The sequence below is a fragment of the Pipistrellus kuhlii genome, unplaced genomic scaffold, assembly GCF_014108245.1.
Source record: "Pipistrellus kuhlii isolate mPipKuh1 unplaced genomic scaffold, mPipKuh1.p scaffold_m20_p_15, whole genome shotgun sequence".
NCBI classification, from domain to species: Eukaryota; Metazoa; Chordata; class Mammalia; order Chiroptera; family Vespertilionidae; genus Pipistrellus; species Pipistrellus kuhlii.
Window position 1 is genome coordinate 3,815,825 of NW_023425460.1, and position 13,170 is coordinate 3,828,994.

The following is a 13,170-nucleotide window of genomic DNA, read 5'->3' on the forward strand; positions in this document are numbered from 1 at the left end:
TGAGGAGGAGGCGCATGTTGAGGAACGGGGACCTTCTATCCCCATGTGCCCGACAGCTGTCACTATGCCACCCAGCTGCTGTGGGCCAGGGATCAGCGGCCTGAGAATGAGGGACAACTATGTCCCTTCATCTGATGGGACGGCTGGGGCAGAGGTGCCTGGGCTTGCCCACCCTGCAGGCCAGGAAGCACGGCACTGGGACTTAAAACGGACTCTTGTGCCTGGATGAGGGGCAGAGCAGGGTGCCCGGCGCTCGGAGGCTCACCTGGCCCCGAAGCCCCCGCTGCCAGGGTAGTTGGGCCGGCCGTACATGCCCTGCTGGATGTAAGGCTGCGCGGGGCCCGCCTTGGCCGAGAACTGCTGCTGCTGCCCAGCGAACTGGGGGGAGTTGAGGCCGGGGTTGCTGGTGGTCATGCCCGACGCCATGGGGTTGCCGCCTGGATTCATGGGGTTGTTGGCATTGGCCATAGGGTTCCCGAGGACCTGTGGGCAGAGAGGGTGGCTGTCACTAAAGTGAGTAACCCCGGGGGACATGGAGAGGAAAAGAAGAAACGGGAAAGGGCGGTGGAGAAAATGAAGCAGAGGGAGGACAGGAGAGGAAAAGGAGAATAAAGAGGGCATCTATTGTGCCCAGAGGGCACGATGATCAGGAGTAATGCAGAGAAAACCTCAGCCAGTGGGGAAGCGAGGAGCTGGCCGGCGGCAGGCGGGGAAGCAAAGGGGCCTGGATGCCCAGAGGTGGCCATGCAGAGGCCCTGGCAGCTGCCATGTGACGGCAAAGAGAAGCCCAACGTGGCCGCGATGGGAGGCAGCAGAATCCTGGCTGAGGGGACCTTGTGGCCCAAGACCCAGGTGATTCCCTCTGGGGCAGCACTAGCCCTGAGCCGGCCTCCGGGCCCTGGTAGGGAGGGATGGAGGCGGACGGGCAGAGAAGAAGGAGTGGAGAAAAGAGGAAGGCACCAGAGTGGGGGGCAGGGTTCACAGTTGACTAGGGATCTCTCAGAGTTTAGGCTTCACATTTTGCTGAAATCTAACCCAGGTCATCCAGGGTCAAAGACCCCAGACGCTGGAGTCCTGATGTCATTAACGTTCAGGAAGTCCTTCTGTTTATCCAACCGAGGCACCACGGGCTAGGCAAGCAGCCCTGCTGTCTGTCTGTGAGATGAAAGCTGTTTCCCCAGAAAGGCCCTGGGATGGGGCAGTGCCCAGGGGCCGGCTGCTGCCCTCCAGAGGCAGGTGTGAGCCCATCCTGGGTGGAGGCGTGCCCACGACTGGTTGTGCCCTGAACGCTGGTCTGCCAGCTGGGCAGAGCCCGGGATAGCAAGGAGGGCTGGTCCCACCCGGAGGGGCTGTGGGTGGGGGCGGGACAGGCTCTTACCTGGCTCTGGGACGTGTTGGTTACGCCCCACACCGTGGTGACCACAGAGAGGGAGCCGGGAGGCTGGTTGGTGTTCTGCTGCCAGGGGACAGGGTCATAGGGGAACGACCCATCACTGCGAAGGGAGACAGAGGGGCTCTCAGGGGCTGTGGACACTGACCAGGCCAGGCCGTGCCCGCCACCCCGCCGTGCTCTGCGGCTCCCAGCCAGGACGAGGCAGTTCTGCATCCCCAAGGCCTGGCACGGAGGCTGGTGCAGGACAGGTGTACCTCAGTGGTGGCAGACTGCAAAGGTGACCACCTCTCCCGCCGCCTCCATCCCTGACGAGGGGCCACCCCCAGGCTGTCTGTGTCCCCGGAGCCTCAAGTCCACAGGCCACACGAGGAGGAGGAAGAGACAGACCGCAGGCTGACTCAGCGCCCCTGCAGCCACGCTCAGACTCTAAGTGGCTTCTAGGACGATCCCAGGCACCCCTGCACCCCTCGGAACTCCCCGGGCCCTTCTCAGGAAAGGTCAGAAGGCCCCAGCCTGAGTGCTGGCTCTCCCCCTTCCTCCCCAGCCCTCGTGGGGGGCTGCCTGCCTGCCCGCTCACCCGGCCCACATTGCCGTTGGAAGGAGCATCCTGTCACGTTCTTCCCACTCCAGACCTCAGCTCTGGGCCACCTCTCCCGCCTGCCTCTGTGCTCACCTGACAGGCTAAGCGCTCCAGCCCCTAAGACTGGGCACAGTCAGAGGTTTCCACTGCCCCCATGTTACAAGGCAAAGCCCAAACAGACACTGCGAAATGACTTACCCAGACCATACCCCGCACGCTTCCCGCCTTGGCCCTCCCCCCATCCCCCGAGTCCCGGAACACCCCCCGCCCCTGCTGTTCCCACATCTTCCCAGTCACCTCGCTGGGCCCAACAGGACCCACCTGTTTGGTGACATCTCTCGAGGAACCCCAAACACCAGAGGCCAGGCCCTGCCCTACACACAGCAAGTGCTCAATAGTGGCTTCCTATGATTAGCGGCCGTGGTGCAGGCGGAGAGTGAGGCCCAGCAGACCCAGGGGAGAGAGGATCTGGGCACAGCCCCAGAGAGGGCTGGCAGGGTCCCAGCCCCGGGGGTGCCGGGCTGGGGTGCCTCGCCCCTCAGCCACTCCTGCACGGACGGACGGCCCCGGGAAGGACCTAAGGCAGAGCGCCCACAATCGGGGTCCCAGCTTGGCCCACGGCACTCCGGAGGGAACGAGACCTGCAAGGCAGCACTGCTGGGTACGTGGGGGGAGCAGCTCTGGAGGAGGGTGGCATGGCAGAGGGCTTGTGCCTTCACTGCAGGAAGTCAGCAGAAGACAAAGACCTTTCCTCACACCCGAGGCCAGGACTTCCAGGACGGAGTGGTCCTGTGCCACAGGCATAGGGGCTGCTGGGGGTCTTGCACCTGCTCCTGGCCAGGTGGAGCCCTTGGCAGTGTGGGTGGTCGGGTGGGCAGAGGTGTTCAGGCTGAAGGGCAGGGCTGTGTCACCATGTGCCCATGCTGGCTCTTCCCAGGCCTGGCCTGGGCTTCCCTCTGATCTCTGCTCACCAGGCATTCCCTGGCGGGCCTGTCCCGCCCTCCTGGTGTGAAGGCAACCCCACTTCATCCCCTCTCCCCTCGCCCTGCCTCCTTTGGTAGCCTGGGCACAAGTCCTGGTCTTGACCCTGCCTGGCTCAGGGACCTGGTGCCCGCTTCCGAGCCTGATGCACTCAGCATCCTCATCGGTAAACGTGGGCCTAAGAATGGCGCCCCCCCCCACCCCCACCCACTCAGTGTTTTCCAGAGGCTGGCCACGGAACACGAGCGGGCCATGACATCCAACGGGTGCCGGGGGGAAAGAGGGACCGAAACAAAGCCACTGAGCGAGAGCCCTCGGTGAGGCTGGCTGCTGTCCTTGACCTTCTGTCTCGATTCCATGGGCAGTACAGATGAGCCCTGGGTCGCGGAGTGAAGTGCGCATTCCCTGTGGGTCAGGGAGGCTTGAGCAGCACGGGCCTTGGCAGCGCGCCGGAGGTGAGTCGGAGGAGAATGCAGACGGAGGCTTTCTGAGCTGCAAAGTGACCCAGACTCGGGCGCACTCAGGACTCCCGGGGAAAACAGTGGGCCGGGAATGGGATGAGAGGGAGCTGCTCTCAGGGACCAGCCCTCCTGCCGGCTCCCTGCTGGCCAGACACCCACGGTACAGGGTCCGTGGAGAGGGGCCTCGGCCCAGAGGCACAGGCCAAAGGGGACAGACAGCTCACAGGACACCTGGGGGTGCTGACTTGGGGACCCGGGCGGGAGGAGAAGCGCAGGGAAGTGAGCCGCGAGCCGGCTCCGCAGTGCAGCCGGGCCGGAAGAACCTCTGCTCTCCAGGCCGAGGCCCCTGGCCTTTCCGGAAAGTACTGCCCTCCTCGGTCCATATCTGGGCTGCCATTCAGAGGGAGGCCAGGGCGCCTGGGATCTGAGAACCCAACTCTTAGTAATCCTGCCCAACAACGAAGAGGAAACACCGGACCCCCTCTCTCACGCGGAGGGGCCCCTGTCCTAGGAGTGGTTGGATGGAACTCAGGACCCCCAGCCACTGCCCAGAGCACAAGCGGGGTCTGTCTTCTCTCCCCAGATCTCCTGCCCCACAAGCTCCACCCACCACAGGCCGAGGCCCGCTGCGGCACCTGGCAGGCTGAGGAAGTGAAGCCCCTGTGAGCCCCAGAGGCCAGCAGCTGCTGCCTCACAGCTCACCAGGATCCTTCTCAGGCCCACAAGCAGCTCCGGCTGCCTGCCTGCCTGCCTGCCGCCCCGTGGGTGGGCCTTGTGGGCGGAAACCGGCTCCTTCCTGTTTCGCCCCCTTAACCAAAATTTAGTGAGAAGCAAACTTAGCCAATGTTCCCAAACTGGGCATTCCGCCGACTGGCTGGTAGGCTGGCCCAGGGGCCAGGCGCACACCCGTGGGCAAGCCTGTGTAGGAGGGACACGTATGTGTGTACCCGCACGAGCCCTGCGGCCAGGCCGCTGTGCACACCCGGGGGAGGAGCTGGGCACACACAGGGGTGGTCTCGGGGACTTGCTCGCCTCCACTCGCACCTGCTGCCGAAGCAGAAGTGGCAGCCGCACCAACACGGCTGTGACTCATCTCCTGGGGAGACAGCTCCTGCTGTCACAGTGAAGACTCTCGCCCCCACAGGCGCGGCACTCAGCCCGGCCAATGCCATTGCCCACACCCAGACATCACCACTAGGGCTTTCCTGGCCCAGTGCCCAAGGATCAAGGACAAGCCAGGCTCCTGGGCCCTACAGGATGAGAGAGGGCCCAGGGTGACAAAGAGGGCCCAGGGTGTGTGTGTGTGTGTGTGTAGGGGTGTTCCGAGACTCTTTCCCCCGCCCTGGCCAAGTCCTATTTCACCAGCAGATATGCTCAGCCCAGGCCAGAGCCCCCAGGATCCGAGAGCCCCGTGCTTAGCAATCCTGCCCAGCTCTGCACATCCTGGATCCAGCATGACCCGGCCTCAGGCCTGAGCTGCCCCAGCCACCATCCAGCAGCCCGAATGGCCTCAAACCCTGTTCCTCCTGCAGAGGTGCCTGTGCCAGGAGCCTCGTGCAATCTCAGCGGTATTCCCTGCCGAGCGCCTTATAACACACGGGGCAGCTCGCTGCTTGCTTCGTCCCCACCCTGAAAAATGCCACTCATCCTGTCGAGGCTCCTCCTCCAAAGGCCACTTTCTTCAAGAAGCCCTGGCCATGTCCACTCACTCCTCCTGCTTTTGGGGTCTCATGAGCCCTCCTGCCTAGGAGCCCAGAGTTCTCGGGCTCCCTGTTCCTGGCAAGATGCCTTCCTACCCGTACAGGATTGAGGAGCCCTTGCTAATCGAAGTGCCAGGGAGAAACAGCACCAACTGTGTTCCTCCTCCGCGGGCGGCCAGGAATGAACGAAAGCATCTGTGCGTTAAGTCTGATTGCCAACCACCTACACGTGCTTGCGGCTAGAGGCCCCTGCACCCAGGAAGAGGGACAGAGGCAGGTGAACAAAGCCACCCCTCTCTCTGTGCCTCAGTGTCCCCTGTAGAAGGGGGATGGTCACTGCCCCTCCCTCCTGAGGCTGTCATGGGGATTAAGCGGGCCCACATGTGTAAGGCAAGATGACTGAGTCCAGCACCTCTCGGCACCCTAAAATGGTTGGCTGTGGTTATTGCTGCTCTGGTGATGATGCGTTTAGTGGTCTGCTCACAGAGACAAAGTGAGTGACTTTCACTTAGAACTTGTTTAATTCCTCTGAGTGAGCTCAACGGAAGCGTCTCTTAGGAGCTGAGGGTCACTGGGTCCCAGAGCAGTGGGCCGCCCGTCCCTCCCTCTAAGGGAGCTTAGGATCCGGGAGGCAGGGCTGCCCCTACAGAGCTGGCTATACTGCAAGGAGGCACGCTGTGAGGATGACCGAGGAAGGGACAGCTTCGGGGCTTCCCGGTTCGTTATCTTCGGGAAGCCACGGGCGGGAGGGGACAGAGGATATGTACAGTTTGGCCTCAAAGACAGGCTGCAGAGAAAACCCAACTAGTGTTCCAGGAAAACAACACCTTCTACATCAAATCGCTAGCTTTGGCCTGACTTCAGTATACTGGCCAATACCCAAGGACTCTGACTTAACGTTTTTGAAGTTAACATTCAAATGGCACAGGGAGGCCTCTCAGGACAGTGCTTACCTGTCTAGCCTCTGAACTTAACTCTTTGGGGAGTCCTGGCTTTGGTATAGGTGATTTCTGTGGCCTGGGACATGTTACCTGGGACAAGTCAGTCTCAACTTTCCCATCTGTGAAGTGGGACTAACTAACACTCTGCTAGGATGAAACATACAAAGACAGGTAACGTTTAGCACAGTGCCTGGCAGACAGCCCCTGTCCAACTGTACTTCCATTTCTCTCTCCCATTCTCCAGCCTGATTGCCCTGTAAGTACCCATCTTCACTTAAAGATGATCCAACGAAGGCACTACCCATGGGAGGAGGTGTCATCATTCCTGATTGCTGGACAGAGCTTCCAAACCTCTTAGTGTTCCTCCGTCTCCCGTTTTCTATCTAGTGAACGCCTATCTATACTTCAAAGCCCAGTCTGGATACTTCCTTTTGTGACTCTCCTAAACAGAACCCAGGGAATTTTCCTCGGTTCCCGCGGCACATTTTTCACAGATGTTATATAGAGCTCTTCACACCGCAGTGAGAGTAGATGGCTCATAGGTGTGTTTGCCAGCTCCATGGGCAGTGACTGGTGTCTGCTAAATGTGGGAAATGAGTCAAGCCCAGGAAGAGGGAGGGATGATTCCTGGTTCCTGGGCACCTCCCGTGGCAGTGTCAGCAGGCCGTCAGGGAGGGAGGAGGGGGAGGGCTGAGCTATTTCTCCCCCCGCACTTCTAACAGCCACTTTATTTGGGAGAAATAACGAATTCCGATTAAGGGCATTGTCAGAGCCTAATGAATTTCCGCGATCCAGCTCCACTGGCCTGGTCTCTGTGCAAGGCTGGGTGTTATCACTTAAGAAACACGAGGCAGCGAGGGGCCAACGCTCCCACCGCTTTAATTTAGGGGAGCCATTAGCGGCGCTCTCCATCATCACAGTGACTGGGGCTTCTTTCCTCCCCGCGGCGCAGCTAACTGCATACTGGAGGGTCTTACATTTTTTTCAATAGGAAGGAGGAGAGGAAAAGATCCGTGCATTTTGGCAACCTGGAACTGATGGAGCAGGATTTATGCGTCCTTCAATCTCCCTTTCACTTGCTGTTTCTTAAAAAAAAAAAAAAAAAAAAAAAAAAAAAAATTTCTGGGGGCAAGAAAAAGGGTCAATTACAAACTGAGCTTTTAGGTAGGTGTGCAAACAGTTACAAATGGAAGTGGTGAAGGTGGAGTGCTATGACCAAGGGAGTGAGGCCCAGTCTTTGTTAGCTGACCACGAATGGCCACCTGAAGTCAGATGTCACCAGGCTGGGGTTGGGAGAATAACACCTCGTCCAAGGGGCTCCCGGCATGCAGGCCTGATGACGAGCATGTAGGTCTTGTGCTGCTGCTTTCCCACTTCTACAGATGAGGCACAGAGAGGTTATGGAACTGTTCCAAAGTCACCCAGCTAGAAGACGGCAGAGCTGAAAGTCAACTCCTGGCAGCCTGGCTCCTGGGCTTATGCCCCAACCTGCTGCAGAGGGGAGCACCAGCACACTGCCCAGGTCCAGGGGAGCACCAGTATCCTGCCCAGGTCCAGGGGAGCACCAGCACACTGCCCAGGTTTAGGGGAGCACCAGCACACTGCCCAGGTCCAGGGGAGCACCAGCGTCCTGCTCAGGTTCAAGGGGAGCACCAGCACACTGCCCAGGTCCAGGGGAGCACCAGTATCCTGCCCAGGTTTAGGGGAGCACCAGCACACTGCCCAGGTCCAGGGGAGCACCAGTATCCTGCCCAGGTCCAGGGGAGCACCAGCACACTGCCCAGGTTTAGGGGAGCCCCGGCTCCCTGCCCAGGTCCAGGGGAGCACCAGCGTCCTGCTCAGGTTCAAGGGGAGCACCAGCACACTGCCCAGGTCCAGGGGAGCACCAGTATCCTGCCCAGGTCCAGGGGAGCACCAGTATCCTGCCCAGGTCCAGGGGAGTACCAGTATCCTGCCCAGGTCCAGGGGAGCACCAGTATCCTGCCCAGGTCCAGGGGAGCACCAGTATCCTGCCCAGGTTTAGGGGAGCACTGGCTCCCTGCCCAGGTCCAGGGGAGCACCAGAGTCCTGCCCAGGTTCAAGGGGAGCACCAGTGCCTTGCCCAGGAGCCTCTCTTCTGGGGGTTGCACACCCCTTACCCGGAAGAGGTGGCACCCTTCAGCCTCAGAGTCTTTCTTAGCAACTTTGGGCTTTGATCGTAATCAAATTAAGAGTGTAAACGAGATTTATTAGGCTTTTAATTACCTTTGCAGCACTGATTTGCATACGGACAATGTGTTAATCACAATTGGCTTTTTTAACCACTCATTAAAAACCTGGGAGCAAAAGACAGAAACGCTTGCTGGCGTCAAGTCCAGGTCACCTTGCAGGGGCTGGGTAGGCCTTGCTGCCTGGTCTCAGGAGGAGCCCCTTCCTGCCCTGGGCTGGCCTCGCCAGGCTCCCCTCTTCCTGGGTGGGGCTCTGCACCTCCCACAGCTCCGTGGTCAGACCAACACGCTGCTGCCCAAACCCTAACGCTCCAGCAAGCCTGTGGGCACTCAGGGTTCTCCCTGGCTGCCTCACCTCAGGGACGCCTCGGGGCTGCCGTGACCTGACCTTTCCTGACCCCTCCTCAGGGCGCTGGCAGCACTACGGGCCTCACCTGGAGACACCGGCCCCAACCACAGCCTGGCCCCAACCACACCTTTCCTGACCCCTCTGCCCTCTGTGGCCTGAAAGGGGCGTGACTGCATTAAACCCAAGTCACAGAGCCCCCCAAACAGCCGGGGGAGCCGAGCTTCCTGGATTCCTCAGCCTCTCCGGTCTGCTTGTCTTTAGAGCCATCAAACAGGACCCGAATCTTTAAACAGCCAGGCACCGCCAGCACCAAATCCCGAACATCCCAGGCCCCACGCACACCCGGCCCACCGCTCCTTGTGGGAAGGCGAAGGAGCTTGCTCCCTCCGCGTCACTTGGTACAGGTGTGGAGGAGGAAGGTCAGAACCGCGCGGACCTTCTCTGTGAAAGTCCAGTTCACCCAGGACAGCGAGGGTTTGGACCGCGCAGGTTCACTGACGGGTTTTCCCACCGACCCGGGCAGTCCACGCCGCATTACGAGGGCTGTCCTCCGAGCAGCCTCCTGCCAGTCAGCCTGGCCACCTGCCTCCTCCTGGACCTCGAGGCCAAGCCTGCCTGCCACCCAGCAGCCCCTGCCGCCCCCCACCCCCGGGACGCCACCCGCTCACCTGTGCGACAGGGTGGGTTTCATGGAGCTCATGGAGTTGAGGGGGGGCTGCATGGGGAGTTTCCCGGGGGGGTCGCTCTGGCGGCTCTTCTGGTGTCGCAGCAGCAGCAGGCGGCCGAGCTCCTCGCACCAGGAGGACAGCAGGGCTGCAGGGACAGAAAGGACGGTTAGTGTCACCTCGGCCACCACACCCTGACGTGCCCGCCCCACCTCACTCTCCCCGTGTTAGCGACGCTCCCCGCTTCTGTGTGACGCCAGGCGAGTCCCCAGGCCTGCTCAGGAGGCCTCAGTGCTCCCACCTGTGAAGTGTGACTAACACCCCCCTGAACAGCTTCTGTGGCTGGAGGAGCAGCTCAGAGGGCCCATTTCAATGGCAAAGGAGAGTCAAGACGGTGGAGGGGACGGCAGGGACGATGCCAAGGGGAGACCAGGGGGAGCCAAATAGCACGTCTCAGCAAAGCCCAGCCCCAGACTCTGGAAAAGCAACTCAACGTGGCTCCTCCCCACGGGCGGAGCCCAAACCAGAGCCCAGAGCCTTCTGGAGCCTGTGGACAAGCCCCGGAGTGCCTGCACCGTTCTCCCGGGAGCCCTCTGACCATGGGCTCTCCTGACGGTGTGTCCACAGCTTCGGTCACACCTGAGGCCGGCCCTGCGCTGCTGGCACAGGCTGGAGGAGACGGGGATCCCCAGGCCAGAGGGCTGCCCAGGGGTGGGGTTTGGGGGGGGGGGGGACTAAGCCAGGGCCTCCCAAGGGCACCGAAGGCAGGAACGCATGGGAACTCTCCACATGCAGGCTTCGAGAGGCCCTGAGAACAAGAGGGAAGCAGCTCGAGTTAACAGGTAGGAAAGTGCCCGTTTTCCTTCCTCCTTCACTGCCCAGTGTGGCCGCCAGGGGCCAGAAGCACCCTCAGGGTCAGCACGTCTGGTCAGTCCTTCCAAAGTGCAAGAGGGAGCCAAGGTCTGGGGAGGGAGAGAGGAGGCAGGAGGGCTCGGCTGCCACCAGCTTGCTGTGTGACCTTAGGGAGCTCGCCGACCCTCTCTGGGCCTCAGCTTGCTTGCAGGGGAAAGAAGTGAGGACTCTTGCCCTGATTTCCTCCCAGGGGTGTGACAGGGGAACTGCTGAGACTGTGCAGAAGCCAATGGGGGCGGGGAGAGGGTGAGGGGGGGACACACCACCCCGGCCATGCCCCACTCCTGCCACGAGCACTTCCCCAGAGTGATCTGCTAGCTCTGGAAATAGTCAACCAGGCCATGGGGCCAGGGGCCTTTGAACCCAGGACTGCTTCAGCCACTTGGCTGGACACAGAGTCCACTCCCTCATTTCCAGGGTCTCCCACCCGAACGCTGTGCAACATGCTTTTGCGGCCTTTCCTCGAATCCGCCCTGCGTGATCCAGGATGTCAGCTATGGTCCCCATTCTACAGATGAGACGACTGAGGCTCGGGCAGGTGAAGTCACTCGCTCACAGTAACCAGCAAAGGCCAGACACACCGCTGGTGCTCCCGCCCCAGTGATAGAGTCTAACATGGGACCGGCATGTGGGGAGCAGCTGAAGCCCTTCAGAAGGCAAAGCCCGAGCAGCATGGCCTCCAGCCCCTGGGACGGAATCGCAGGCCTCCGCTGAGTCCGCCCTTCCCCATGTCCGGCCGGCACTGGGCAGCTGCCGCTTCAAACCGCTCAGAACCTGAGCAGGGTCCCCCATCAGCAGGGCTGGGAACCATCTAAGACTCTGCCAGGCCCTGGCCCTGCCTGTGGCCCAGGCAAGCCCTATTAGGAATGGGGAGCAAACGGGCCCCAGCATTTAGGGAGCGGGGGTTCCTTCCTGGCAGTGTTAGCACCAGCAGAAGCACCCCGCCCATCCAGGCTGGCTGTGAGCTGCCAGCGTGAGAGGTGCCCACGCTCCCATGGGCGGGCTGGGACCCAAGGTCAAGGGAAGGGCAGTGGTTCTTACGGGGAATGGGGCAGGAAGGTGAGGGGTTCCCCCAGGGCCGCTGGGCATATCTTCCCACCTGTGTGGCGCACACAGATGCCCGTGGGGGGGGCCACAGCCCAGCGCCCGCCCCCTCCCGGAAGAGTGCCTGTGTCCCTCCCCAGGCCAGGTGCCAATGGGCTAGCTGTGTCTTAAAAGAGGTGTCCTGCCCCTTCCTGGGGGCTCATCTTGCCACCACTACTGCTCGGGGAGGAGAGAAGCCCCCACCCTGGCCTGCGTCTGCTCAGAAACCGAGGCAAAAGCCTCTGGAGTGGGCGCCCGCACAGGTCTGCCGCAGCCGGGGGGAGCGGGGAGCAGCCAGCTATTCACAAACAGAAATGAATTTCGAGATTGCTCCATTCTTCTCCCTGGACCCTCGTTACTGCTTCTTTGTGTGGGGGGCACTGGGCATCTGGAAACTCATTTGCACGCCAAGCACGAGGCACTGGATCGCAGCGGTGCAGGGACTGCTCAGCTGCCAGCACAAAGGACGGCACAGATGGCGCGCCGCTGCCTGCCGGCCCTCCCGCCCTCCGGCCCCCGCTCCTCCGGGGGCCACCGAGCCACGCAGGAGGCATTCGGAGCTTCCCTCCGGCCCCACGGGCCACCCTCCTGCGTGGCCCAGGACGCCCTCATCTTCCCGTGGCTAACGGAGTGTTTTCCGCGGAGGGGATGCGGCAGAGGGAGGCTGGTGGCGCGGCGGGGCTGGGATGCTGTGACAGATGGGATGTGCGCCGAGGCAGCCAGTGCACGGCACAAATGCCAGGGCAGCCACGTTCCTACAACCCGAGAGGGACAGGATGGGGAGCGAGGAGGCACCACCCTCGCTCCTCGGCCTGAGCACGGAGCCCCCCCTCTCCTCCTCCCCTCCCCCCGGCAGACACGCAGCGGGGAGACGCACCGGGGCGGGAGGATGCGCGGCAGACGGACCCAGCGCATGCTGTCATCACGGCTTAAGCCAACACAGGCTGTTCTGAGGCAAACGCTGGTGAATGACAACGTGTGGGGATCTGCAGCCAGACAGGGAGTCTGGGCGCTGTCAGACCAGCAGGACCGGCAGACAGAGGCAGGGAGAGATCACACACACACACACACACACACACACACACACACGGCCCGGTGTGTGTGTGTGTGTGTGGGGAGTCCAGGGCTCCCAGAGGGCGTCTGCATGTGCCCCGGATCTGGCTGTTCTGTGTCTCTGCTCCGGGCACTCACTGGACCGGGGAGGAGTGCCGGGCATGAGGAGTCCGGGGACGGAGAGGGAGGTGGGAAGGCCTGGTGTGGTGCGCAGAGCACATCAGTCATAAAAATTATTTCAGAGAGACACTAGCCATGCAGGCAGGGCCAGGAGTGTCCCTCCTTCTGCCGGGCAGCCACCCCTCCCTCTGCTGTGAGCTCCACCACGGAGAACTACGTGCCCTCGGGCAACCCACAGAAGCTCCCTGGGCTTCAGTTTTTTTATCTGTTCAATGGGCACCACACAAATGCACACTCCATAGGATCATCCTGATGTCTGAGCGGCACTGACACGCACCAGGTGGCTAAAACAGTGTCTGTGCGTGGGGAGCACAAGTCCTCGAAAACACTGCGTGCGCTCTCCAGAGAGCAGAGCGCACAGGTGTGTACGCGTTGTTCTCCGCAGGCAGTGAGGTGCCTTGTGAATGCGAGGACGCTATCCCAGGCCCCCCCAGAAGGTGTCAGAGAAGCCCTGAGGGACACCAGTGCGGAGAGGGGAGGGAGGGGGCAAGTGGGGAGCACAGAGGGCAGGCCGCGGGGAGCAGGGCTGAGAGCCCAGCCTCTGGAGTCGCACAGACGGGACTTAGTTGTGCCCTGCCACTCAAGCTGCGTCACCACGTGGAGCTCCGATTTCCCCATCTGTGAAATGGGCCTCACAGAAGCTGCCCACCTCAGCGCGTGGGTAC

The 13,170-nt window shown here is 61.6% G+C and overlaps 1 protein-coding gene across 7 annotated transcripts in view; it reads right to left on the reverse strand.

Annotated features, from left to right (window-relative positions):
• The window catches only part of ZMIZ1 (zinc finger MIZ-type containing 1), a 166,337-nt gene that overhangs the window by 23,007 nt on the left and 130,160 nt on the right, over positions 1–13,170 (reverse strand). For all 7 annotated transcript variants that reach the window (XM_036438080.1, XM_036438082.1, XM_036438083.1 and 4 more), the window contains 3 exons: positions 9,281–9,425; positions 1,379–1,493; positions 266–483 (listed from right to left, as the gene is read on the reverse strand). In XM_036438080.1, the coding sequence (XP_036293973.1) occupies positions 266–483; positions 1,379–1,493; positions 9,281–9,425 (478 nt within the window). The remainder of the gene's footprint in view (positions 1–265; positions 484–1,378; positions 1,494–9,280; positions 9,426–13,170) is intronic.